Source organism: Giraffa tippelskirchi, chromosome 1 (genome assembly GCF_054371585.1).
Source record: "Giraffa tippelskirchi isolate mGirTip1 chromosome 1, T2T-mGirTip1v1.2.pri, whole genome shotgun sequence".
NCBI classification, from domain to species: domain Eukaryota; kingdom Metazoa; phylum Chordata; class Mammalia; order Artiodactyla; family Giraffidae; genus Giraffa; species Giraffa tippelskirchi.
In genome coordinates, this window is record NC_137275.1 from 177,122,206 (window position 1) to 177,148,601 (window position 26,396).

The 26,396-nt window shown below is 48.4% G+C and overlaps 2 protein-coding genes, 1 long non-coding RNA gene and 1 other non-coding gene across 20 annotated transcripts in view; 2 read left to right on the forward strand and 2 right to left on the reverse strand.

Moving 5' to 3' along the window:
- The window catches only part of PHF24 (PHD finger protein 24), a 28,166-nt gene extending 23,548 nt beyond the window's left edge, over nt 1–4,618 (forward strand). For 3 of the 12 annotated variants that reach the window (XR_014058785.1, XR_014058771.1, XR_014058796.1), the window contains 4 exons: nt 98–1,394; nt 1,476–1,608; nt 2,282–2,377; nt 3,594–4,618. Coding sequence is in view for 4 of the 12 variants with exons in the window: in XM_081507118.1 (XP_081363244.1) it covers nt 2,282–2,377; nt 3,594–3,687 (190 nt within the window). In the remaining 8 variants the exon portion in view is untranslated. Of the gene's footprint in view, nt 1–97; nt 2,141–2,281; nt 2,378–3,593 lie in introns of those variants that run through there. The other 9 variants (XM_081507159.1, XM_081507132.1, XM_081507172.1 and 6 more) reach the window with 6 other exon arrangements.
- On the reverse strand, nt 967–11,385 carry LOC145512872 (uncharacterized). Of its 2 annotated transcripts, XR_014058878.1 has the most exons (5): nt 10,523–11,385; nt 10,302–10,420; nt 9,107–9,230; nt 2,724–4,092; nt 967–1,175 (listed from the first exon to the last, which is right to left on the reverse strand). It is a non-coding gene; the product is annotated as an uncharacterized LOC145512872 (long non-coding RNA). The 2 variants fall into 2 exon arrangements; XR_014058885.1 differs by lacking the exons at nt 9,107–9,230; nt 10,302–10,420; nt 10,523–11,385 and having other exon boundaries at nt 2,724–4,952.
- Nucleotides 6,566–6,672, reverse strand: LOC145521591 (U6 spliceosomal RNA). Its single transcript, XR_014065518.1, has one exon. It is a non-coding gene; the product is annotated as a U6 spliceosomal RNA (small nuclear RNA).
- A 463-nt stretch (nt 11,386–11,848) lies between the features above and the next one.
- DNAJB5 (DnaJ heat shock protein family (Hsp40) member B5) lies at nt 11,849–21,780 on the forward strand. 5 transcript variants are annotated; one of them, XM_081507186.1, is made up of 5 exons: nt 11,849–11,935; nt 12,610–12,921; nt 15,228–15,472; nt 19,618–20,219; nt 20,359–21,780. In XM_081507186.1, the coding sequence occupies exons 2-5, from the start codon at nt 12,740–12,742 to the stop codon at nt 20,590–20,592; spliced, it is 1,263 nt and encodes a 420-aa protein (XP_081363312.1). In that variant the 5' UTR covers nt 11,849–11,935; nt 12,610–12,739; the 3' UTR covers nt 20,593–21,780. The 5 variants fall into 5 exon arrangements, with proteins under 5 accessions (XP_081363312.1, XP_081363346.1, XP_081363320.1 ...); XM_081507220.1 differs by having other exon boundaries at nt 12,610–12,720; XM_081507194.1 differs by having other exon boundaries at nt 12,777–12,921.
- Nucleotides 21,781–26,396: the final 4,616 nt, after the last annotated feature.

Below are 26,396 nucleotides of genomic sequence, written 5' to 3' on the forward strand. Positions count from 1 at the left end.
GTTTTGCCCAGCTCAAGCCATGCTCCTGGGATCAGGTCTCCTGAGCCTCCAGGCTCAGCAACCAGCCTCACAAATCTGTTCTTTGCTTCCACTCCAGATTTGTGGATTGGCCTACCTTCCTGCAGGAGAGTGTCATCTACATCTTGGCTGCTCGCCCCAACAGTTCGGCCATTCACCTGAAACCCCCAGGATAGCATGGAGCAGAAAAGCTCAGTTTGGGGACAGTGGCATTCTCTCCCACCTTTCATTTCTCCCTTCCCCCACTAACCTCTGGTACTGAGACTTCTGGGGATGGAGCACTGTCCACATCTCAGTTTATCACTAAGCTTTACGGCACTGAAGTCACCATTCCCCTCACAACAGAGGTGGTGAATGCATTGCCACATGGAGAAGCCCTGGGAGCTGTGGCAGCATCTGCTCCAGGACCACCCCCTGCCCTCACACCACAGACTGGACCTGCCACTGCACACATATATGTGTGCACACACATGCACACACAAACACACACGCCTAGCTGTCCATGCCATCAGAGACCTGAGACTTCTTTTTTGTTGAAGAAAGACCAAAGTTCTTTCGTGAAGCCCCTGGTATAGATGGGGGGAGGGGTCCTCTCTATTGGCCAGTTTTCATTTACAGTAGATCAGTCTCTGGCCAAGTGATTCTTAATAAGGGGGCATATGAGACTCACATACTCTGCTGGAGATGCTGACAGACTCCCTCTTCCCACACTGAAAATCCCTTCTGTGATGAACCACTGTTCTAGTAGGTGTGTGCTATGTCCCTCAGATATGTTGAGGTGGGGAAAATGGTTGAAGACCACCACTGCACTTATTATTTATTTATTATTTATTTAAATTCCAATTCCTGGTGACAGAGAAGGCAGCTAGTCTGTGGAGTGCCAATTAGAAAAGGGGGAGGCAGCCCCTCCCAGGGACCCAGAAATCTAGGAACCTCTCTCCCAGGTCATTTAAGTCCAAAAGTCTTTATTTAGCAGACCAGTCCAAACCCAGGGTGAGCCATCCTGACCCCTGCTTTTTAGGTGGGTGCTCATGGCCCAGAGCCCGAGGGCCAAATGGAATAGGTATGATGGCAGTAGTCACAGCCTTCTGGGTTAGGTGCTTCACCCAAGTCAGCTACCACAGAGACCCAAAGCCTGAGCTCCAGTGAGGGCAAGCCTGGATGAAAGAGGAGAGAGGGCTCATTTTTTTCCATCCTTTCAGCTTAACTCAACTGCAGACATAGAAAAGTATGCCATGGTATGGCGTACAGAGCCCTACAGGGACTCCTTTCAAACCACATGACAATGAGGATAAGAGGCTGGAGCTAAGAAGAGGATTTGCATCTCAGCTCTTTTGAACAGAGAAAGTCTCAGCAAAGCCTCACAGAAAGAGGAGGTATTCCCTTCTCCCTGTTACTAAGATATGCCCTGAGTTGCCACTTTTCCCCATTGCTCACTACATATTCTTCCCCACAAGCTTAGGGCCTGGACCTGGCAAGGGAGGACTTTGGGGGCAAAAAGATGCTGCCACAAGGCCACCAGCCTGGCCTCTCAGCCCCGGCTGTTCTTCCTAAGTTCTCATCAAGTTCTCCAGTCAGCATATGCTGTGGGTAAGCATAGGCCCTGAAGTTCAAGCTTCTGTTTCCAACCTCATGACTTAGGTTTAGCAAGGTCTGACTTGGTACCAGGAGTTATTCAGGAGGGGCTTGGCTCAGTCACAAAGACACTAACACATCCCCATTCCTCTAGGCACTTCTACAGAAGACAACATACAACTCAGTGTTGCTCAGAGGATAGGGGGGAGCTGTAACTTGGGGCATAGCAAGAGCACTGTATGGTCTCCTCCTGTAGAGACAGCATGACCTGAAAGTCAAGTAAGAAGCTTCTGGGGTTGGATTATTTAGGACTGAAAAGAAGCAAACAAGATGAACTGAGTTCATGTGTATGGGTCTGAACATTTCAAAACCCTCAGTTCTTTGTAAATACTCTGTAGCCACACTCCCAAGACTAATTAGTAGGAGGGGCCATTATTCAGTCCAGCCAAAAAAAGAGAAAGCACATGACTCTTGGGCCCAAGGACTGCATCTGAAGCAGCCCGGCCTGGGGTTCTGCACTGAGAAGATTAAACCACATTAAGCACAAGGGCTCTTGCTTATTCTCCTGGTAAATCACCTTTTATGTCAATGGCCTTGGGCTGCTTGATCTTAGGACAGGGCATTTTGAGTAAAAGCAAGCTCTAGGCTTTAAGAGCTGAACAGCTTTTTTCTCCTGCCTTGTCATCAGTCACAAGGATTGGAAGTCCATCTTCTTGTTCCCTGATCCTTCACAGACCAAGGTGATGCCTACCTCTCTGGAGCAGCAGCTTCTAGCTTTCTGTGGGTGAGTGGTAAAGACTGGAGGCCACTAGAGCAGGCCAACTGTATCTCAGGGCCTGGCAAAACAGGCCCCAGGGTTCTTCCACAGTAGGGTCTGACCCATTTGGGACCACCCCTCCCTATTTCGGGACAGTAAGCTTCCTTGGTGAGGACATGCTGCAAAGGGCCCAGGGGAGACACTGCCCTCATCAAAGGATGGAGGGCCAAGTCACAGGAGTCCTAGGAAGCAGAAAAGGATGGAAAAGCAAGCAGTCTTTTCTCCATAGGCATCTAACTGTTTACCAAAGGAGAGAGGGAGAGGTTCCATTGCTCCCTCAGTTAAGAGTTGTAGAAGCTCTGTCCCAACCCACCTTTCTGAGGTCTCCCCTTGCAGTGTCCTAATCCACAGGGCCTCTCTCCAGGATGTATGGAGACATTCAAACTTTTATAAACCTAGTGAAGCTCATTTCCTTTCTTTTTCAAGCCCTTTCATCATTGTGACTGTCTGAAATTCTGCCAAGTACAGAAATTAGTGTTTGATTGTAATAGGAGTACGAGAAAATGTTTCCATCTTAGCTACCCAAAATTGCACAGATCAGTTCTTTTCCCAATCACCCCCAACTGCACCACCACCCCTAGCCAAGGGAGGCTGAAGTTACACAGATGCTCCTCTGAAGACTACTTGCCCGCAGTCTGTTTTTAACCCACAGTCCTCTTCTCCATGCTCAGATATAAAGGCAGGGACATCTGGATGACACAGTGGAGCTTTGGGACTGAGAGTCAGCTGAGGCAATAGCTGTGGCCACATAGCCTCCTCAGATTTGTTCTGTGGCTTCCTCTCATGAGGTCAGCCTTTCCCAGTAGATGGAGGCTCTACGCTTTTGAGCAACAGGCCCCTTTGATCCCAGGGATAGAGGAGCAGTTTCCTCGCTCATAGATACTGATCCGTTTCAAGAGCTCTTCCTTAGAGGATAGCCATGGCTGAAGGCAGGAGCACATTGCCTCTTTCTGTCCTCAGCCTAAGCAACTGTGACTGCAGGTCAGACGCTGGCCTTTCTGGCCCTGGTGCTCCCTGTGGGTTGTCACCCTGGCCTTGTTAGAGTGAACAAATATGGGGGTCCCCCATTCCTGTCAACAATATGGGAAGCACAGAATCAAACCACCTGGGATGAGAGCACCTCCCTGGGTGTTGGGTTCAGGATTGTGCCTAGGCTGCTGAGCCTCAACCTCAACCATTGCAGGTCTCATGGCTTCAGTAAAAGTGGTGCCAAGAAGCCTAAAGGCAAGAGAGAAGCTCAAAAGAAGCTGTCTGGCAGGGCCCCAGGCCAGCCATGAATACCACAGAGCCAAGAGGAACCTCAAGGCAGGACTGGTGGCAGGCTCTGGTGATCCTGCAGGTCCCATCAAACCAACAGAGTAAAGACAGATACATACTTGACATTTAAAACGCAAAACACTACTGATGCCAGAATTTCAGGACATCCTGGCAGCACCTGTAACCAAACCCCTTTTTACCCCTTTGTTTACAGTGAAATAAAATAGTTGCTTTTTCCACACCACTGGATTTCAACTTGCCCAGAATCTCTCTCTGGGCCCTTAGCTTACAGCCCAGACAACAGAGGCCTCCTTGAGTGGGGGACATTAATGCGTCATGCCTGTTCTCAATGGTTCACCCTGGAGTAGGGTAGGACTAGGCATTTTTCCTGCTGTTGCTTTCTTGCTGCCACTGCTTTAGGCAACCTTGAAAGGAAAGAAAATGAACAGGTTACAGAATCTCCAACAGACCCCACTAGCATTAAGGAAAAACTTTTTTCCCTCTGGGCCACATGCCCCAACGACTCAGATCAGAGAGGGTGTCAGGTCTGCTCAGGCCAAGAAGCCCAATAACATTCCAGTTTGTGTAGCACAGGTTGGGATGACCACAGATAAAAGAACATCAAGGTATAAGTAGCAAGGCCTTTCCATATCCATGGTGAAACAAAGGCCATGAAGCATAGCCTCCTGTGAGAGATGGCCTCTGATTTGTCTTCTGGCCAAACACAAACTTGTGGGAATGGCTCTGAGAGCACTCAAGTAATAATGGAGGATCCAATGCTGTTCTTCAGAAGGTAACTTGACAGTAAGCTGAGGGGAACATCCCCAAGCCCTGTCTTCCCGTCACTATAGCTGCATGCTCCTCCGCATGGCTCAGCCTTCAGTCCAGAAGGAGCTGATGTTCCCAGAGGCTGGGCACAATGGAAATCATAATAAAAAGATTGTGATGCTATTTTGGTTTCTGTTTTCTGTTGTTCGGGGCACCTGCCGAGTTTCAGTTTGGTTTCCTATCATTGGCCAATTCCTTAATCTAAAACAAGAGCAGCTGTAGCCTCCAGGAAGCCCACCGCTAGGTTGCCAGGTGGAGGAGGGGTGGGGAGGAGGCAGGGGCTCCACCATAGACACAGAGGAGATGGGGCACAGAAGAGGAAAGTCAAAGTTTTTGAAGAAACTGAGGAAGAGACAAGCCCTCTGAGCCTCCCTGCTGTGTGTTGCCCCCAAACACACACCACAGGCCAGTATTAGACATTCCCTCCCCAGTTTCTGCTGAACTACAAAGTGGGGACTACTAGTTGGCTGTTTTCTCCTGGTCTGGGCTCTCCTTGGTCTCAGAGTTTCCTCCCCATCTTTGCTAGCTGTTTTAATGTGATATGATAGGTTGGATAAACTAAGATCTGGAAAAGCTTTCAAAGGACTATGAGATCCCCAATTCATCCCTTCTGCCTGGTAAGAACAGAGCCCGTGCCTGTAGAGGTGAAAGCATCTCTAGACTTTGGATCAGAGGCAGATATTCCACTCTGAAACCATAGGAGCCCCAAACACAAATACAGCTAACCCTTGAGGGACCAGAGGCCATTAAGTTGCATGGTCCAACTATATGCAGATCTTTTTTCAATAGGTACAACAGTACCACACAATCCTCAGTTGAATCTGCAGATGTGGAACCAGGTATATGGAGGCCCAGTTATAAAGTTACAAGAGGATTTCTGTGGCAGGGGCGTGAGCTCCCCTAATTCCCACATTGTTCAAGAATCAGCTGTAATTGCTAACATTTTAGCACTTCCTATGCACTGGGTAGTTCTAAGTGCTTTGCATAAGCTAATCTTCAAAACAATCCTATGTGATTTGTATTACAGATGAGAAAGTGAAAGTGAGATTCCACAGTCACACAGCTAGGAAGTAGGGGAACCAGGCAGTCTGATTTCAGTGCCCATGCTCTTAATTTATTGTGCTGTCTGTCAAAGTACACCTCAAAGAAAGTTGCTGTATGGTCCAGCACCTCCTGTTTCCATCCCCAGGGAACAGGCATACGTAGGTAGCCAGGCCTGTAGCCCATATCAGAGGATTTCTTACCACCTGTACAACTCACCCCCTTCACTCACAGATTGCCACACCTCTCCTTCCTGGAATTTTCCCACAGAAGTCCATCAGGCTCAGACACAACTTAATAACATCCTATACTTCCTTTCTCTTATTTCCAGGCTCAGTGAAGTCAAGCATTGGGACAGAGAAAAAAGGCATGAAAGCTGGACCTCTATGAACCCTCACGACAAGACAGGTTTCCCCAGTCTCATTCAGACAGTCTTGACTGGAACTTCAGACCCTCCCAGCTCTGTTCCTCATACCAATCACCACTTGTTCCCAGGGTTGGCTGGAGCTTTGGTTCCATAAATACTTCCACCCACTCTGACTTTCCCTAGAGATAAAGAGGAGTGCACTTGAGCCAGAGTAGAGCAGTGATCGCTAAATTTGCTAAATGTGGAGTAATTAGTGTTCTCTCTCCCACCCCACTCATAGGGTTCTTTAGAGTTTGGCCTTGCTTAACTTCAGTTTCCTCATCTGTAAAGATCTGGAAAACAGTTCGTTTTGTCTGCCTCCTAGGCTGATAGTTGAGTGAAGACAGGATAAAATTGGTAATTGAAAAGAGCTTGGTACACTGTAAAGCACTGAGTGAACAGCAAGGATTTCTGGCCCCTGAAGGCTGTGTGTGTATCATCCCATGCACCACCTTCCTCCCAGGCATAGCTGGGGATACTTCCATTGGCCTCTGTCCACAGTGCTGAAGTCACAGCCAAGCCAGTTAGGGATTTTCAATCCCTCTTTTTTTTTTTTTTAATATACTCATTTATTCATATACACACTCACTTTACATTATTACATTTTAATGCTCATCGAAAACAAAAATATAGAATGCTCCATGAATTTGCATGTCATCCTTGTGCAGAAGCCATGCTAATCGTCTCTGTAATGTTCCAATTTTAGCATATGTGCTGCTAAAGTGAGCACTTAAGTCCCTTCCCTAAGGAAGCATCAAATACAGAGACTACCAAGCCCAAGGATTGCCCTAAAACTCAGAAGGTATTGCCAAAATGTTTTTTATTTCATTACTTTCAAGTATCTTTGTGTTTTTTTTTAATAAACAGTAACATTCCTTTAAAATTATAATAGGTACAAAACAGGCAGGATGTGATTTAGCAGGTCAGGGAGAGCAGAGGATGCAGTCTTCACTTGGTGAAGATGTAACCTGAGGCTACATGGAAAGAAAGGGTCAGAGGAGGGACATGGGCTGGCTAGTATGCTGACTGGCACCCCTGGAAAAAACTAATCAGAGCCAGGCATCATGAACTGAACCACAGCCAGGGGAACATGGTCTTAGTAGCTGGAACTGAACAAGGCAGAGGAGGAACCCATGAAGGCCTGAGAGGTGTTCACTCTGTCAAGGAGCAGATTTGAGGGATGCAGATGGCTGATGTCTGGTAGATGGGACCAGTGAGGTTGATGTGACCTCAAGAACAGAGCTAAGATCAAAGGTGGAGGAGGGGCAGATTTCTGCTCAATAGGACCAAAAGACAACTGAATACCAGGGAAGGTAGTGAAGCTGTACATGCATATGACAGAAATATGACATTGAGGGTGAAATGCCTTCCCAGGTCTCTAGTTCTGTTGAGGCCTGTGATGCTAGTAAGTGGTTAGGCACCTTCTGCTGTAACCCCAGCCCTGAGACCTACTGAACTATAGGGAGATCCATGCTTGTACAGACCCACATGACCCCAAAGCATCAGCGTTGCTGAGCTGGAAGCCTTAATTTCTTTAGTTCAACCTCTTAGACCAACTGCTGTGCCTCCAGCTCTGAGCCTTGACCTGAGAGAAGAGATCCAATATCACAATTCGCCTATTATTCCCTTTCCAGGTGGGCTCTGAGAAGCATGCCTTCAGAACCTGATGTTGCACGCCCTCTGATGGTCATTGCCAGTACTGTTCTCTCACCCCAAAGCAAAAAAACCCCCTTTGAACCATTATGGTACTAGTCATTGTAGGGCTTCCCAGGTGGCTCAGTGGTAAAGAATTCACCTGCTAAGCAGGAGATATGGGTTCAATCCTGGGTCGGGAAGATCCCTTTGAGAAGGAAATAGCAACCCACTCCCATATTCTTGCTGGAGAATCCCAGGGACAGCGGAGCCTGGCGGGCTACACTCCATGGGGTCACAAAGAGCCAGACACAACTCAGCGACTAAAAAAAGACAACACCTAGTCCGTGTAGGTTCAGAACAGGCAGGGAGACACCAGTCAAGTACCTGGGAGTTAGATCACTGGTCAGTGTTCAAGTATCAGTGTCAAGATTAGGGCTCATCTGAAAAGATCTAGGAGGAGGCTTAGACTGAGGCTGGATGGGGGAACTACCTGATCCAAGACTAAAACCAATATCAGTGTCTCAGGCTGAGGCCAAAGTTGGGGCTCATTGCGGGACTGAATTCTGGGCTAAAGTGTCAGCATGAAGTGTGTATCCAGGTGATATGCAAAGAGTCTGACTACTGGAAGGAATCAGTGGATAATGGGGTCAACATGGTATTCCTATATGAGGTGAAACATCAGATAACCACCAGCCATTGGAGAACTTACGAAGAGATACTGCCAGGGGAGAAGTACAAGTGATGGTGGACAGAATAAGGAAGTCACTAATTTCTAAGAGCCTCCCAACCTTAAAGATGGGAATAGCCAGGCTCGAGCCCCTTTTCTCCTCAGAATGTGAATCTCAGTATTCTAGTTCCAGCTTCCTGTTAAAGCCCCCCACCAACCCTAGTACTGCAACATACAAATTATAGGAACAATTTTGGGACACAAGAGAGGTCCAAGAAACAGTCCTGTCACTGCATAAAGCCGGCAGTGTGGGGGTAGTCTTCCTTTACCCCAGGATTCTCTGTTTCTACTGGCAACAGTGCTGGCAGCCTCCCACACCCAGATCTTAGCAACCCTGGGAGCCCCTGGAAACTGCTGCCATGGTGACAAGACAGGGATCTGAGAACAGGCTGGGGGGAGCACTTCCTCTGGAGCCTTCAGGATATACGTGAGAGAGGTCTCCCCTCCCATACACAGTCTGGGAGGGAACATGTACTCCTGTCTAAACACCTCCTCACTGGCACCCACCCCCGCCCCCGCCCCCGGTTCCGGTTCCCTCAGGGTGAGGAAATGAGGGACATCTACGGTTGTTGTGACGTCTCCAGAGGGAGAGAGGGTGAGTGGGGGATGTTTGGAACTGACAAAATCACAGATGCAGGCATACAAAGGCAGACAGTGTCAGCGTATCAACAGCCATGAAGTCTTACTTCATCCACTTTTTGTCATGTAGACAGACACAGGCCTACACTTAATCATGTATGTACAGTAGCACAAAATCACATACCTACAATAAATAACATAGAATCAAGCACTGCTAAGTCACCTCAGTCGTGTCCGACTCTGTGCGACCCCATAGATGGCAGCCCAGCAGGCTCCGCCGTCCCTGGGATTCTCCAGGCAAGAACACTGGAGTGGGTTGCCGTTTCCTTCTTCAAGAATCAAGCACACTACAACGCAAAAATAATTAAACAGATACACTTCCACTCATATATCGCGTGATAAACCCAACACCACAAATAATTTCCAGACTCCAGCGTTTATAGATGCACTCACATATCCAGATACCTGTGAACATACAGAATAAGTTAACTTTCTTGAGCATTAACTGCAGGCCAAGCTGTCAGCACTACATGTGTCACCTTAATTAACCCTCACAACAATCCTGTGAGGTATGGCTCTTTTCTATCTCCATTTTACAAAAGAGGAAATTAGGCACTGATACGGTAAGCAGCCTCACACGGTTAACAGTCTGCCTCCAGAGCCTACGTCCTCACACCCTTTGCCACACCCTGAGGTACCCCTGGTTCCTCTCACACACACCTGATACCCAGGACAATGGGACACAGAACAGCAGCTGCAAACTCGGCAAACAACAGAATCTGTGCCACCAATAACTGAAGGCACAGCTCTGCCCCCTTGAAGGTCTAAGCCTACACTTTAGCATTAGCTGGGACCAGGTAAAGGCCAGTGACTAAACTCTGCCTCCGTGTTGGCACAGGCAAGGCTGGAGGAGGCAAACTAGACAGAACTGGAATAGGAAGAAGCAGAGCCTCCCACAGTCCAGGCCCCCATGAATCTGGAGGTGGAAGATTGAGAGCCCTTGGATACAAGGAGCCAGTACCAGTCCTGAGCCCCCTCACCCTCCATTTCCCACCTCCATGTCACACTATTTCATTCCCTCACCACCCAACCTCCCCTCCCTTTCTCATGCCTTCTCACCTCATCTCTCTATCCCATCCCTTTGCTACTCAACCCATCTCCCCTCCCTCCTATCCCCTTTCCCTCATCCATCTCCCCTCCCTCCACTCCCTCACCCATCTTCCCCCCTCCTCTCCCCATCCCCCACACCTGTTCTCCCCTGCCTCTACTCCCTTACCCCATCTTCCCTCCCTCCTCTCCTTATCCCCTCTCACCCTGCCTCCTCTTACCACACTTCCTTTCCTTCCTTCACACCCCTTTATTCCTGGAATCCCCATCATAACCAGAAAGCCAGATAGTAGAGAATAGGCAGACCTGACCTTAGGACTCCTAGACTGCCCTCCTGTTCTGTTCTGTGTCCTAGATATTGATGCTCTCCAAGCTTCAGTTTCAAGCTCCATCTAGTTTGCATGACTTCATGGGTATCCATACAGTGCCTCTGGGAAACCACAAGGAAAAAGAAGTGACAGCTTCTGCTCTGGCCCTTCCTTTGTCCTCAAAACCCCCAAGAACTCCTTCCCCCTCTTCACCCCTGGATTACCCTCTCTCCACCCCCGCTGCCTCTAGCACAGATGGGCCTGGGAGACAGTGACGTGGGCGCCAGGCACCGTGTCTGCTCAAGCGTCGGCTTCCGCTGGCAACCGCCTCCGCAGCCCTGCCTGCTCTGAACATCGGGGACACTGGGGCTGAGAATTAATGGGGGTGGGGGTACTGAAATGGGAGATTATGAGGGTGTTAAGAAAGAAGATCATGTGGAGCTGAGATGAAGGTTTAAAAGGGGTTCTAGGAAGGATTAAAAGGGGTTCTAGGATAGGGGAGCTCATGGGAATAGATAAGGATTAAGAATAGAGTAAGGCAAAAGATCATGGGCAAAAGACAGGACATCCTACGGGGCCAAGAAGGGAGGAAAGTAAAACGGGGCTAAAACATGTGTTACCTTAATGGGAACATAAAGGGGAAGTAAGATGAAAGATTATAGGAAGAAATTTAATGGGTATCATGGGGGTTGCTGAGAAGGGGCTGCTCATGAGGGAACACGAATGAGGGAAACATACAGAGGATAAAAAGGGGACTCAGAAAGGGAATTATGAGGGTGCTAAAATTGTGGAGAACTACCAGGTTACAAAGGAAAGAGCAGAAGAGTACTATGACATCTACCGGGGCCTGTTTTGAGATTCAGTTAGGTCACATCAGGTCAATTCCGGGTCATGGTAAGGTAAAAAAATCAGGTCAGGGCTAGGTAAGTTCACCGTTCAATGGAAGACAGGTAAGAAGGAATGACCTTTTGGCCCTGATCCAGGGACTACACCTCCCAGGGTGCACTATTCTCTCCCCTACTCTCTTAAATGAAGAAAGGAAAGAATGCCCAGAGTCACTGCCAACTGGTGGGCACAGTTTTCCTTTAAGGCTGCCTTTGACGTTGCAGGGGTTCCAGAAGGTTCTCCCGAGATTCGAGCAGCGGCCAATATGTCCCACCTTCTCAAACCGGAGATTGGACTAAAATAGTTGTCCCCCGACTCGGGTCTAAGCCCCACAGACCAACCAATAAAATCAAAGGGCGCGAGGAGTTGCCGCCCTATGTCCTTTTCACCAATGACATGACCAGATAGCGAAGAGGTGTGGTTGATTGATTCCAGAGTGCACCAATCAGATTCATACCAATCACTGCCCGGAATGTGTGCGCGTGTGGCCGGGTGACGGGGGCGGAGAAGGGACGGCTACCACAGAACCACTCGTTGAAAGCTGTCCAATTACAACAGAGGCTGAGCTGAGTGACGGGCAGACGGCGCAATGGGCAGTACGGAGGCGGAGCTGCGGGGGCGGGTTCCCGGGCCGGCTGTCTGCCGCCGGCGGGCGGGCGACTCCTGTCCCTAGTGGAGGCGGCGGAGCCAGAGCCGGGGGAGGGGGCAGCGGCTGTCTGACGGACCGCGGCGGCGCCCGCAGCTCCTCACCGGTGAGGGCGCCGAGCCAGGACTCGAGGGTCCCGGGGGTGGGGATGGGGGCGTCGCGAAGCCAGGGGTCCTAATGTCCGGGGGGAGCGGGGATCGGGACACTGAGGGCCCATCGACTCTTCCGCCGCGGGGGTGTGGGGACTCGGAGTCTACTAGGTGCTTGATGTCCGCGACCCTCTTAGAGGGGGCAGCCAGCGTCTGAGCTGGGGGAGGGTCGGGCCGGGTCACTTCGGGTTCTGCGGAGGCGTTTCTGAGCCAGCCCAGTCAGCCAGCGCCGGTGACATCACCGACCACCCTCCTCCGCCGGAGCCCCCTCCCCTCTCCTCCCCTCCTCTCCTCGCCGCGCCTTTTGTCCCAGCCGAGCTCTGTCCCGCCCCACCCCGCCCATCTGCGAGGGAGGAGACTCCCCGTCAGTGACTTCATTGAGTAGATTCTTGGGGATTGGGGTCTGCTCCTCCCCAGGAGAGGAGAGAAGAACACACTGCCTCTAAGGCCCTCACAGACAATCACACCTGTCACAGGTACATACGCTGCCACTCACAAGCACACGCTCTTCACACTGCCAGCCTTACTGTCACACTGCCATACAGCCATTCACAATCAGCCAGACCTCGCTGCACCTGAGAGTAGGTGATCGCTGGACCCTACCCCTTCACTCTCCATACCTGGGGATCAGGACCAGCTCCTGCTGCACCGGACAAGGCTTGCTGGGCAAGTGCCCGAGACCCTGAGGAGGTGGCTTCCAGAGCTTCAGCTTTCCGAGCGGGCTCCAGTGGAGCGATCCGAGGTGAGGGGCTGGGCTGGGCATGTTTAAGCGCACAGTGCTCTCCTGCCCATCCCCAGCAGCACCCCCACTACAGGCCCGAGGAGCTTTCCGGAGCTTCCCACACTTCTGGGGAGAAGACTTCTTAGCCAGCTTGATGTTTAAAATTCAGCTGGAGCCCTTAAAACTTCGAGCGTGGACGCTGAATGGGTTTGTAAAGTTTCGGTAAGTCCCTCTGGAGAAGGGCACTCACACCCATACCAAGTCAAATTCTTCATGTCATATCCCCCTCCATTGCCTATTTGCTTCATCCATCTCATCTCATCCCCAATTACATATAAGAATCCCCTTTCTGTTCCACCCTTACATTTGAATGAACTGCATCCCTTGTCATTCATCTCCTATACCAAACCATTCAGGCATCCATCTTTCACAAATACCTCCTCTAGTATTTCAACTCTTTACATCCCATTGGTAACCCATTTGCCACCTCAGATATTTCCATTTGTCATCCTTCATCGCCCTCCCTTAGTACTTCATTTTCTGTATCAACCATTCCCCTTTCCTGGACCAGTCCCCCTTGCTATTTCTCATTTTTCATTCCTGCCACTACATTAACATCTTCCTCATTCCTCTCCATCCTAGGCAGTGCCATGCCATGGGGTTCCTTTGTCATTCTAACATGTGGCTCATGGGTATGGGAGGGAGGGAAGGAGGGAGGAAAGAAAACAGGCAATTCCTGAAAGAGCTTGCCCTATGTCTGTGGAGGCAAGAGAATTATAGGTCTAGAACAGCTAGCAGGTGGTTGCCAGGCAGGAAGCTGGCCATATGAAGAGGTAATGCAGGGACAGCGAGGGGAGGGTGAGAGCACTGCCAAGCAGTTCCACTCACCCTCAGCCTAAAAGCTGCTATAGTTCTCTGGGGGCACCCTCTTGGTGTGATAGGGTTCCTTCCCAGTTTCAGGGGAAAGAAAGTGTGGGCTGAGGCAGAGATGGTGGCAGACCACCCCCAGCTCCCTCTCAGACGGCTTTTACTGCTGCTTCCGAAAATGGCTGCCCTCCCCCAGATGCTCTTTCTTTTCTGCCTCCCCCAACTGCAGCCTCCCCCCACCAGGCATGACATGCTGGTAGGGAGAAGGGGGAGTACCCACCTTAATGGAGCCTTCTCTTCATCAGATTGAGATGACTCCCAGAACCATGAGTCAACCCAGCCACCTGTAATAGGCCCTGTGGGGGCAGGAGTTAGGGCTGTTGTCTTTGTCTACCCGAGGCCTTGAGGCCTCCCCTTACCCATTATAACCCTTACTCTGGTCAGAAAACTCTGTACACCTCTCTGAAGCAGTCAAAGGCAGAAAAGCAGGCCTCAGCTGTGGCTGCCAGCCCAGGACATTGCTAGAAAGACTCTGGGCTTTGGCAGGGGTTGGCCAAGTCTTGGGTTGGAGAATGGCTTCTGGCCATTCCCCCAAATAGCTCTAGCTAGAGGAAAGTGCCCTTCCTTCATATCCACCACAGAGACATTGATGGAGGGAGATTAGAGGGAAAGAATTAGAGTCCTGTGTTTCTCCCTCATATAAATAGCAAATGCCCTTGCACCCAGCATGCAAGGGACTATCAAAGGAGTGTGGACCTGGCACTGGGCCAGATCCTAAACCATGACGCAGGTGAGAGAGAGGAACTGGTAGAAAACGTATTGAGGAAACGTTGGTTAGTGCCCAACTGTCTCCTAAAAACTAAGGTTAAAAAGACCCTACCCTAGGATGCTTTTGTTCACTAACACTGATGCTTAGGCAGCACAGACATGTCTTCAAACACAGTTTTGTGTGTAGACACTGGGAAATGAGTAAAGCGAACAGTTGCCCTGGTTAGGAGGGAGTTAGAAACAGCAGTTTCCAAGGCTGTTAGTCATCCTCTGATCTGAATCACACATGAGGCTTAGCATAGTTTGGGGAGTGGGGGTAGGAAGACCTGGGGTCTCCAATGGCAGAGAGGAATTCAGGCACCCACACCTGACTCAGCCTGGCTGGCCAAGGCATCTGGCTGAAGACCCAGGCCTGTCCCCAGTCCTGGGCCACTGCCCCAGCTGCCCTTAGCCTGGGCACCATGCCTGAGGCATGGCGTAGGAGACCACGATGCTCAGGTGACCTCACCCAGTACACTGATCTTGGCCAGCTCCTATGCGTGGATCTGTCAGTCCATGGTACCACCTCACTCAGCTGGGCTCGTGGGGGTCCTCAGTCTGGCCCAAGGACCTAGGCCTTAGAATAGCCCCAAGACTTGGGCCACAGCCCCCAGCTTCCTGTTGAGAAAACCCAGGAGCTAAGGAAAGAATCACAGAATCCTAGAATGTCAAAGCTGGAAGAGATCTTCTAGTCCAAACCTTTCATCGTACTGATGGAGAGACAGAGGCCCACAGAACAGGCATGACCTGCTGAAAGTTACACAGTGAGTCATTTAGGAACTTCAGGATCATCAGGAACAGGACCAGGGTAGAAGGGAACAGTGGCATCAAGGATCGGCCCTGGTTTCTTTCAGAAACAAGGAGACCAGTGCCGGTCCCGTGGCTGTGATGGGAAAGGATTACTACAAGATTCTTGGGATCCCGTCTGGAGCCAACGAGGATGAGATCAAGAAAGCCTATCGGAAGATGGCCTTGAAGTACCATCCAGATAAGAACAAAGAACCCAATGCTGAGGAGAAGTTTAAGGAGATTGCAGAGGCCTATGATGTGCTGAGTGACCCTAAGAAACGGAGCCTGTATGACCAGTATGGGGAGGAAGGTAAGAGGGCAGTGCCCCAGCCTGATACTGGATGTCTGTCCTTGTTGGGCGTCCTGGGTGACCTAGTTCTCAAAGCAGGGAACTGGAGACTGAGAAAAGGGTGAGAAGCACAAGTGTTCCTAGCACTGACATCCAGAGGAAAGAAGAGACTACCCACTCCCCAGTCTCAGCTTCCCATCCCTCTCCCTGCCTTTCTCTGCCCCTCTCCCTCCTCAAGTTCAGGCCTTAGAGAAGCTAGAGCCAGAGGCCTTCCCCGCCCTTCTTTCCCTCCCAGCCTTATTAGTCCTGCCTGAAGTCCCTGCTGCTTCATTGGCTGATGGGGAAGGTTAGGAAAGGGAGTGTGTGGCTCTCTGAGGACAGAGCATTTACAATCATCAGCATAAAAGTTTGGCCCTTAAGCAGCTGGGGAATTAACCACTGGAGCTCTGAGCTAGAGATGGTTGTCCCCTTCCCTGCCCCATTCCTGCCCACTTCAGGCCAGCTGAACAGAGTTAGAGTTTCGACTCCCTGAGGAAGTGGCAGGGATCCAAGAGTGGAACAGGAACTGCTGCTGGCAACTTGCCCCCTCCCTGGGGTAGCTGGTAGCCACACACAGGGTGGCAGGAAAGGTCCAAATAAAGCCTCTGAGAGGGCGGCTCCTCCCAGCACATCCCACGGGCATGATGTAGCTGCTAATTCTGGGCCTGCCCCTCAGGGCTGCCTGCCACCCGCCAGCCACAAGCACCTGTCAGGCTATATTAAGAGACATTGTCACAGCTGAGGACTCTCCTTTCCGGGAGGAACTGCCCTTCCTCACCAGTGGCATCCACCTTTCTTCCACTTTCTCCTCCTCAGTCTCCCCATTCTAGTCTCAAAATTAGATGGGCTAATGATATGTACTGTACCTGATACAGAGTAAGTACTCAAAAGAATGTTCTTTTCCTCTCCCTATCCCTTCCTTTGTGTTGCATGACCCAATCCACTGTACACCCTAGTCCTCCCAACCCTCTCTTCTTATTCTCCATGCCAAAGTTCCTTCCATTACTTCCCTCCTCAACTATTAGACTTGCCAATTCCCAGATTCACCAGGCAGTTGCTGGAATCCTCAGTTTTCTATCAGCTAAGAAATGTTTCTCTCTGGGGTAGAGAGATGGGAGGGGTAGTGATGGGGAAGAGGAAAGCAGTGCAGACACCATGCCACCATGTGACCTGTCTAGGAATTGCATTCATTCCTCTGCTTGGCCTCATCTTGATTAGTAAAAAGGTAGGAGCTGGGTTATTTAGTCGCCAAATCATGTCCAAGTTTTTTGTGACCCCATGGATTATAGCCAGCCAGGCTCCTCTGTCCATGGGACCCTCCAGGCAAGAATACTGGAGTGGGTTGCCATTTCCTTCTCCAGGGCATCTTCCCAACCCAGGGATTGAACTCCTGCATTGCAGGCAGATTCTTTACCATTGAACCACCAGAGAAGCTGGTCGATTTCTTTCTGCAAGACCAAACCTAAGCAAAGGGCAAAGCTTGGGCCCTAGGTCCAAACACTGGTTCTAACACAGATCTACACCCCAGGAGGGTTCCTGGGGATACGGAACAACCTTAAGGAGACATCCAGGGCCTGGGAAGGGAGGAGCAGCCTTGGAAATGCGGGCTGTATTTCTGTCTGCCCTGCCCCTCCCCAGTAGCCAGCCAGAACAGTTGTGAATATAGACTCTGTGTACACCCTGGCAGGGGACAAGTTGTTCCCAGCTTGAAAAGGGGGCAGTAGTGGTACAGCAGGAATCCTTGCAGAGAAATTACTCCCCCCTGTCATCATCAGACCAATTTCTCTCACTGAGCTCTGCCAAGCTTCTTGAGTTCACCTGACAATCAGACCCTCAGTAGAAGGAAAGAACAGACTTTGAGTCTTAGCAAGGGTGAAGAGGGAGCTGTTACAAGCCACTGGATTGCTTGCTTCTTGGCCTCTTCAATGAAACGCAAATCTCCTCTTGTGCTCCCAGGAAATAAGAGGTGAATTCAGGCTCAGGCTTCCACAGCCAATAAATATCGAGATAAAGGTCCCAAAGAGAACAGTCCCTTCCCCTAGCCTGGGCCCCAGCCCTGAATCTATATACCCTAGATCATTTCTCAGTGTTAACCTCCTTCTTCACTCCTCCCCACACATGCCCCGCCCCCACTAATCCCATCACCATCACTACCATGCCCCATGAAGACTGCCTCCAGGAATCTGAGCCCCTGAGCTACAACCTGACTCCAGAGAGAGTCACTGGGGTAGCCACTGCAATGTTCCAGTTCATTCATGCATTTTGGTTGCTCTGACATAAGGTATGGGGAGAAAGCTTGGTGTTGTGCACTCCAGGGTGTTGCACAGTCTACACTTGTCCCTTGTGTGAATGGTACCCCTTGGAACTGTGCAACACTGTGAGCCCTGAATGTGGTAACAAAGCATTTTAAAACTTTTTGTAGAGAAATAACTCTTCTCCAGGCTAATGATCTTTCCTAGTTTTGAGGAGCCTCCTGATTTCCCATTTGGGTGGGAGTCAGAGAAAGAGGAAACTGCTTGAAGTAGATTGAGAGGGGACTTCCTCCTTGACGATACCCCTACCTTATTTGGGACAAGTCACTTACTAGCCCCCTGGATGGTCAAATTCTTTGTGACTGCCTCTTGCCCTGTCTTTTCAGGTATGACTTGTAATATGACCCCAGGCCAGCCATTCAAGGCTTCCTGAGACATCTTTGGGTCACAGGTAGATGGAAGAGATTACAGCGCCGGAGGCTGCATCCTACAAGTCTTCTAGTCTTAGCTTTTCAGCCTCTTTGACCCTCAGTGCAGTTCAGTTGAGTCACTCAGTCGTGTCCGACTCTTTGCAACCCCGTGAATCACAGCACGCCAGGCCTCCCTGTCCATCACCAACTCCCGGAGTTTACCCAAACTTATGTCCATCTAGTCGGTGATGCCATCCAGCCATCTCGTCCTCTTTCGTCCCCTTCTCCTCCTGCCCCCAATCCCTCCCAGCATCAGGGTCTTTTCCAATGAGTCAACTCTTCGCATGAGGTGGCCAAAGTTTGGACTTTCAGCTTCAATATCAGTCCTTCCAATGAACACCTAGGACTGATCTCCTTTAGGATGGACTGGTTGGATCTCCTTGCAGGCCAAGGGACTTTCAAGAGTCTTCTCCAGCACCACAGTTCAAAAACATCAATTCTTCGGTGCTCAGCTTTCTTTATAGTCCAACTCTCACATCCATACATGACTACTGGAAAAACCATAGCCTTGACTAGACGGACTTTTGTTGACAAAGTAATGTCTCTGCTTTTTAATATGCTATCTAGGTTGGTCATAACTTTCCTTCTGAGGAGTAAGTGTCTTCTAATTTCATGGCTGCAGTCACCATCTGCAGTGATTCTGGAGCCCAGAAAAATAAAGTCTGACACTGTTTCCACTGTTTCCCCATCGATTTCCCATGAAGTGATGGGACCAGATGACATGATCTTAGTTTTCTGAATGTTGAGCTTTAAGCCAACCTTTTCACTCTCCTTTCACTTTCATCAAGAGGCTTTTTGGTTCCTCTTCACTTTCTGCCATAAGGGTGGTGTCATCTGCATATCTGAGGTTATTGATATTTCTCCCGGCAATCTTGATTCCAGCTTGTGCTTCATCCAGCCTGGCATTTCACATGATGTACTCTGCACATAAGTTAAATAAGCAGGGTGACAATATACAGCCTTGACGTACTCCTTTTCCTATTTGGAACCAGTCTGTTGTTCCATGTCCAGTTCTAACTGTTGCTTCCTGACCTGCATACAGGTTTCTCAAGAGACAGGTCAGGTGGTCTGGTATTCCCATCTCTTTCAGGATTTTCCACAGTTTATTGTGATCCACACAGTCAAAGGCTTTGGCATAGTCAATAAAACAAAAGTAGATGTTTTTCTGGAGCTCTCTTGCTTTTTCAATGATCCACCAAGATGTGCCTTATTATTATTAAGCATATAAAAAAGTAGCAATTAATCTTGCCAGGGATTTTTCTTACTCTATTAGGCCAGCCCTCTCTGTGGAAGTTAAAGTTTGCTTCTTTCTCTAGGCTGATGAACTGCGAGCTAGAGAGCGAGGGGAGGAGACTGGGGTGGGGTGGAGACCAGCCGCACTGCCCCTAACTTCTCCTCCCTGCAGGCCTGAAGACTGGCGGTGGTTCCTCAGGTGGCTCCAGCGGCTCCTTTCACTACACCTTCCATGGAGACCCCCATGCCACCTTTGCCTCCTTCTTTGGAGGCTCCAACCCCTTCGATATCTTCTTTGCCAGCAGTCGCTCGGCTCGTCCCTTCAGTGGCTTTGACCCAGATGACATGGATGTGGATGAAGATGACGACCCATTTGGTGCCTTTGGCCGCTTTGGCTTCAATGGGCTGAGTAGGGGTCCAAGGCGAGCCCCAGAACCACTATACCCTCGGCGCAAGGTTCAGGACCCACCTGTGGTACATGAGTTGAGGGTGTCCCTGGAGGAAATCTACCACGGCTCCACCAAACGCATGAAGATCACAAGGCGGCGCCTCAACCCTGACGGGCGAACTGTGCGCACCGAGGACAAGATCCTGCATATTGTCATCAAGCGTGGCTGGAAGGAAGGCACCAAGATCACCTTCCCCAAAGAGGGCGATGCTACACCTGACAACATCCCTGCGGACATCGTCTTTGTGCTCAAAGACAAGCCCCATGCACACTTCCGCCGAGATGGTACCAACGTGCTCTACAGTGCCCTGATCAGCCTCAAGGAGGTGGGGCCTGGATCAGATCATGTTTTTACTGGGCAGGGGGTGGGAGTGATGGAGATTTTTTTCTTCCCCACTTTTACTTGTCTTCCCTTCCTATCACTCTACCCTACATTTTCCTCATTCTCTGTCTAATTTTCCCTAGGCGCTGTGCGGCTGCACCGTGAACATTCCCACCATTGATGGCCGAGTGATCCCTTTGCCCTGCAATGATGTCATCAAGCCAGGCACCGTGAAGAGACTCCGTGGGGAGGGCCTTCCCTTCCCCAAGGTGCCCACCCAGCGGGGAGATCTCATTGTCGAGTTCAAAGTTCGGTTCCCAGATAGATTAACACCACAGACACGGCAGATCCTTAAGCAGCACCTACCTTGTTCCTAGGCTCTGCCCTAGCCAACCCAGAGTCTACCACAGCAATACCCCCCACACTCACCCCATCCATTGTGCACCCAGCTTGATGTCCACTGGACACTGGCAACTTTTTCTAAAGTGCAAAAAAAAAAAAAAAGCCACTGGTTTTTAGGGGAAATGTTCCTATCCCTGACCCCTTTCAAAGCTGGGCTGCCCTGGGGGAGTGGGAGGGAGGTGGGGAGAGCTAGCCCAGGCCAGGGGTCAATTTTCATGTCACAACCTTCGAATCCAGTTCCCACTCCAGTGGCTGGAGAATGATCTGAGTGCTACTTGAAGATATAGAGATTCCTTGTCCACGCTTGTAAATAGCATGTCCTCCTTCCCCTCTCAGCTTTGCTAATACCTCTCCTTTCCCTTCCCTTTAGCTTCCTCCTATTGAGGGAGGAAGAGGATAAAATGGACACTGCTTTCCCACCCCAGGCCCACCCTCAAGTCTACAGTGTCCAAGGTTATCACACACATATTCATGCACACAAAACACACACCTAGAGCTGTGTGTGCCTCTCCAGGGTTGAGATAGGAAGGGAAGGTCCATAACCCATGAACTGGGCCATTGAGCACGAGACACTTTTCATTTGGGGCAGGGAAGTGAATGGGACCCTCAGCAGCCTCCTTGACAGCTACCCTGCCCAGACCCTGCAGAGCTGGAAGTTCTGTCCTCCTTGCTGCTCCCAGGAATGTGCAAGGGTAGAGGAAGGGGAGGGGGCCTGCTGTATTAAGGCTAAGAGGTGGAGGGCACGGTCTGTCTTCCAACCTTCATCAGGAAGGGAAAGGGCTTTGGGGTCAGGTGGCAGCTATTCTCCACCAAGAGATTCAGGGTCACAGGTTTCTCCCCACACCTCTGAACTCAGGGCCTAGCCACCCCTAAACTTCCAAATCCCATTTTTGTGATATATGAAGCTACTTATCTCTTACCTTTCATGGAGGCTGAGTGGAGAATTTCTAGCCCTTTGATGCCTGTGTGACCCCACCCCACTCCCACAATTGTATAAAGGTCAAATAGTGAAGGAGCTAGGGTAAGACTGCTTCAGCCAGGTTCTGGGATGGGGTTTTTAGGTTTTCTCACTTTGACAAGCCCCTGAATGTTTTTATAGTAGTTTTTTGTATTTTTTTGTAATGACAGTATTATAAAAAAAAAAATAAAGTATTTTAAAAATATGGCATCTGAGCAAGAACAATGAAGCTGTGATGGGGGTGGATGTTCACTGTCAGCCTCCCTCCTGAGCCTTGCTCACCTCTGTGAAGCCCAAGTAGGCCCTCAATATAAGGTAAAGCTGACTCCTTCCTTCCTTCCTCTAAGCCCAGATTTCCAGAATTTCCAAAATGTGCACCCAAAACTCAGCAAAGACAGAAGATATCACTTAGCTATCAGAAGAAACAAAGATTTGGAAAGAATAAGTATCCTGCATTATAAGAAATAGAGACTATCCTCCACAAAGGATGTGTTAGACAGAGAACAAGGATCAGGCCAAGATGACCATCCCTCCTGAACTTCAGTATCCCAATGCCATGAAGACAACTCTGTCTTCACCTGAGTCTGGGCTCCATACAGAGGCTGACAAAGTCTAGGCTTTTAATAGGGATCTTCCTGCCCTTGCTTTTTATCCTGGGACAACACCTATAAGAAAAGTTCATTCTTTTATTCAAGGTACTTTTGGTGAAGACTGTTCCTTCCAGTGCAGAAACCAAGGGGATTCTGTTTACAAAATGTCTGGTAATACCCCATCCTGGGCAGGGAGATCCTTAATCCTGCATCCCCTACTCAGTGCTTTCCTATTCAGGTCTCTTAGGGTTGTCCCCCTCTTCACCCAGGGCTAAATTCTTATTCTAGCGCTTTCCTGAGGCCTGAAGCATTGGGATCTAGGTCTCCTGAGCCAGACTGCTCTCTCCCACCTCCCTGTGGACATGGAGGATCTGGGATTTCAGAAACTGTCATGTCCCCACTGAGTACTCTCTGGGGATAAACTATGACACCTTAGAGGCTGGGCTATCTGAGGTCAGGGGCACTTAAATGAGAAAGCCCTGAAGTTGGCCTTGCAGCTCCGCCTACAACCTGAGCTTTGCCATTCATGGAAGTTACATGAGGGATTTGTGGTCATTCTTAGATCATCACTATTTTGGCCTATAAACACTGAGGACTGTGAAAGCCTATGATCATTCCTTCTGAGATTTGTCTGTTAGTTGCCTTGAGGCCACATCAGTGCCAGAGATTCAGATCCTGCCGGGCCAGACCCACTAGTGTTAAACATGGAACTCTTTCAAAGGTGGTGTTTTAGTTAGTTCCAAATATTATTTATAGGAAATTCTCTAAGAAAAATGGAAACTGAAATATAAGACTGAGTACCCAGGCCATACTGAAAAAAAGTTAAATCCCACAAATTTTCAGTCTGCTTCTGTAGCAGGTATTATTTCAGTTGGAGTGAGAGACTGTGCCTTATACTGGGTCAGGAAGGTTACTCCAAAGGCCCTAGTCTGGGGTGGAGAAGAAGGTTGTAAGAGTGGGAGCAAGGATTGAAGGTGGGCCTTATGTAGGGGGCTGGAAATAAAACAGGGTTCAGGACTGGGGAACCAGTAGGGAATATTTAGCCTGCATTTAAATTAGAGAAGGATAGAGGAGTGGGCATTAGAAATTCCACTGAATAAAACAAAAGGGGACCCCAGTGGGGAACAACCACCAGAAACCAGGACAACAGCTACAAGGGATTCACTGCACAGAGAGGGGAAACCCTAGAAAAGCTGGCTCCATTTATGTTGCAAAAGGTCCCCCGAGGTTTGAGGATGTAAAGGAGCTGCTGAAGACTGCACAGTTGATTAGGTTTGTCATCAGTGCTCCACAGTGGTTGGGAGTGGGTGTCCTGTGTGTCAGCAAGTGACTCTAAAATAGTCCCAGAAGGGGACTTCCCTGGTGGTACAGTGGATAGGAACCTGTCTGCCAATGCAAGGGACAAGGATTTGATCCATGGTCCAAGAAGATTCCACTTGCCACAGAGCAACTAACCCTGTGTGCCACAATTACTGAGCCTGTGCTCTAGAGCCCAGGAGCTGCAACTACTGAGACCACATGCCACAACTACTGAAGACCCCATTCTGTAATTACTGAAGCCAACACACCCTAGAGCCCTCATGCCACAACTACTGAGCCAGCATGCTGCAATTACTGAAGCCCATGAGCCTAGAGCCTGTGACCCACAACAAGAGATATCACCGCAATGAGAAGCCCATGCACTGCATCAAAGAGTAGCCCCAGCTCGCTGCAAATAGAGAAAACCCATAAGCAGCAACGTAGACCCAATGCAACAAAAATAAATAAATAAAAGTAGTCCCAGAAGGATAAGCAAAGACTGGGAGATCAGAATTTGTGAAAGAAAAATCAGCAATTCTGAAGATAAGTCAATTGAGATTATCAAATGTGAGGAACAGAAAGAAAAAGAAATGAAGAAAAATCAACTGAGCCTAGAAGACCTGTGGGACAACATCAACTATACAACATACAAAGAGTGGAAGTCCCAGAAAGAGAGGAGAGCGAGAAAGGGGGAGAAATAACATCCAAAAAAATAATGCCCCAAACTTTCCAAGTTAAATGAAATACTAGTCTACACATCCAAGAAGCTTAACAAGTTCTAGATATGATAAACACAAAGAGATCCACATTTAGACATACTGAACTGTCAGAATATATGACAGACAGTCTTGAAAGAAGCAAGAGAAAAGTGACTCATCGTGTATAAGGGATAAGATTAACAGCTGATTTCTCATCAGAGCTATGAAGGCCAGAAGGCATTGGATGACATTCTCAAAGTTCTGAAAGAAAAATTCTATAATCAAATCACCAAAAATATCCACAAAAATGGGAGAAAAATTAAGACCAGATAAACAAAACCCCAAAATCCATTGCTAGCAAATCTGCTCTACAACAAATATTAATGGAGTCTTTTAGGGTATATATATATATCTCCTATTATTACGAGACCCTAGACTCCTACTAATATGATCCTGATCCTAGATTTTATATGTATATATAAATATGACACACACACACATATATATATGTGATGCATGCAAGCGTGCTAAGTCACTTCGGTCATGTCCAACTCTTTGTGATCCTATGGACTGAAGTCTACCAAGCTCCTCCCTCCATGGGATTCTCCAGGCAAGAGTACTAGAGTGGGTTGCCATGCCTTCCTCTAGGGGATCTTCCCAACCCAAAGATTGAACCCACGTCCCTTATGTCTCCCACATTGTCAGGCAGGTTCTTCACCACTAGTACCATCTGGGAAGCCCAAAGGAAGATCCCCTGAAGGAGGGCATGGCAATCTTCTTCATATATTCAACAACTCATTCTTGCATGGAGAATCCCATGGCCAGAGGAGCTTGGCAGGCTCCTATCCACGGGGTCACAAAAAGTCAGACATGACTGAAGTGACTTAGCACACACACATATGTAATATATATATATTTATATATATATATATGTATATATATATTTATATATATGTATATATATATTTATATGTGTGTGTATATATATATTTATATATATGTATATATATATTTATATATATATGTATATATATATATAGAGAGAGAGAGACAGAGACAGAGAGTCAACATAAGAAAATCAATCAATATAAAACATCATATTGATAAAACAAACAGAAAAAAAAAATGATCATCTCAGATGAGTTTTTATGCCAGAAACTCAGAAATAAGGAATAGCAGGAAAATTCCTCAACATGACAATGAATATTTATGTTTTAAATAACCCACAGCTAGGGACTTCCCTGATGGTCCAATGGTGAGAAGTCCACATTTCCAATGCAGGGGGTGCAAATTTGATCCTTGGTCAGGGAACTAAGATCTCACATGCTGCACAGTACTGCCAAAATAATAAATAAATATAAAATAATATTTTAAAACCCAAAGCTAGCATCATACTCCATGGTGAAAGACTGAAAGCATTTCCCCTAAGAACAGGAACAAAACAAAGATGTTCACTTTCACAACTGTCATTCAACATTATACTGGAAGTTCTCCCTGATAAGAAAAAGAAATAGAAGTCATTCAAATTGAAAAGGAAAAGTAAAACTATTTTCCCTTCACAGATGACATGATCTTATATATAGAAGATCCCAAAAAATCCACAAGAAAGCTAGCAGAGCTGTAAATGAATTCAACAAAGTTGTAGGGTACAAGATTAGCACAAAAAAATCAATTGTGTTTCTCTAAACACCGCAAATAAACATTTTTTCCAAAAAGGAAACTAGCAAGCAATTCCATTTTTAATAGCATATAAAGTATCAAATACTTAGGAATAATTCTAACCAAGGAGGTTAATAATGTATATGCTGAAAACTATAAAACATGGCTGAAAGAAATTAAAGAACTATAAACAGAATCCTGTGTCCATGGATCAGAAGGCTTAACATCGTTAAGATGTCAGTATTGCCCAAAGTGATCTACAGATTCAGCATAGTCTCTATTAAAATTCCAACTACCTTTCTCATAGAAATGGAAAGACCATCCTTAAAATCACATGGATTTTTGAAGAGTCTCAAATAGCCAAAACAGTCTTGAAAAAGAAGAATGAAATTGGAGGACTCACACTTCTTGATTTCAAAACTTATCACAAAACTATAGTAATTAAAAGAGTATAGGGCTTCTCTGGTGAAAAAGTAAAAGTGTTAGTTGCTCAGTCATGACCAACTCTTTGTATTCCCATTGACTATAGCCTGCCAAGCTCCTCTGTTCATGGAATTCTCCAGACAAGAATACTG

Coding starts and splice junctions, on each gene's coding strand:
- DNAJB5 (XM_081507186.1), top strand. CDS start 12,740: ATGTTTAAGCGCACAGTGCTCTCCTGCCCATCCCCAGCAGCACCCCCA. Junction 12,922..15,227: donor AATGGGTTTGTAAAGTTTCG/GTAAGTCCCTCT, acceptor GGTTTCTTTCAG/AAACAAGGAGACCAGTGCCG. Junction 20,220..20,358: donor CCCTGATCAGCCTCAAGGAG/GTGGGGCCTGGA, acceptor AATTTTCCCTAG/GCGCTGTGCGGCTGCACCGT.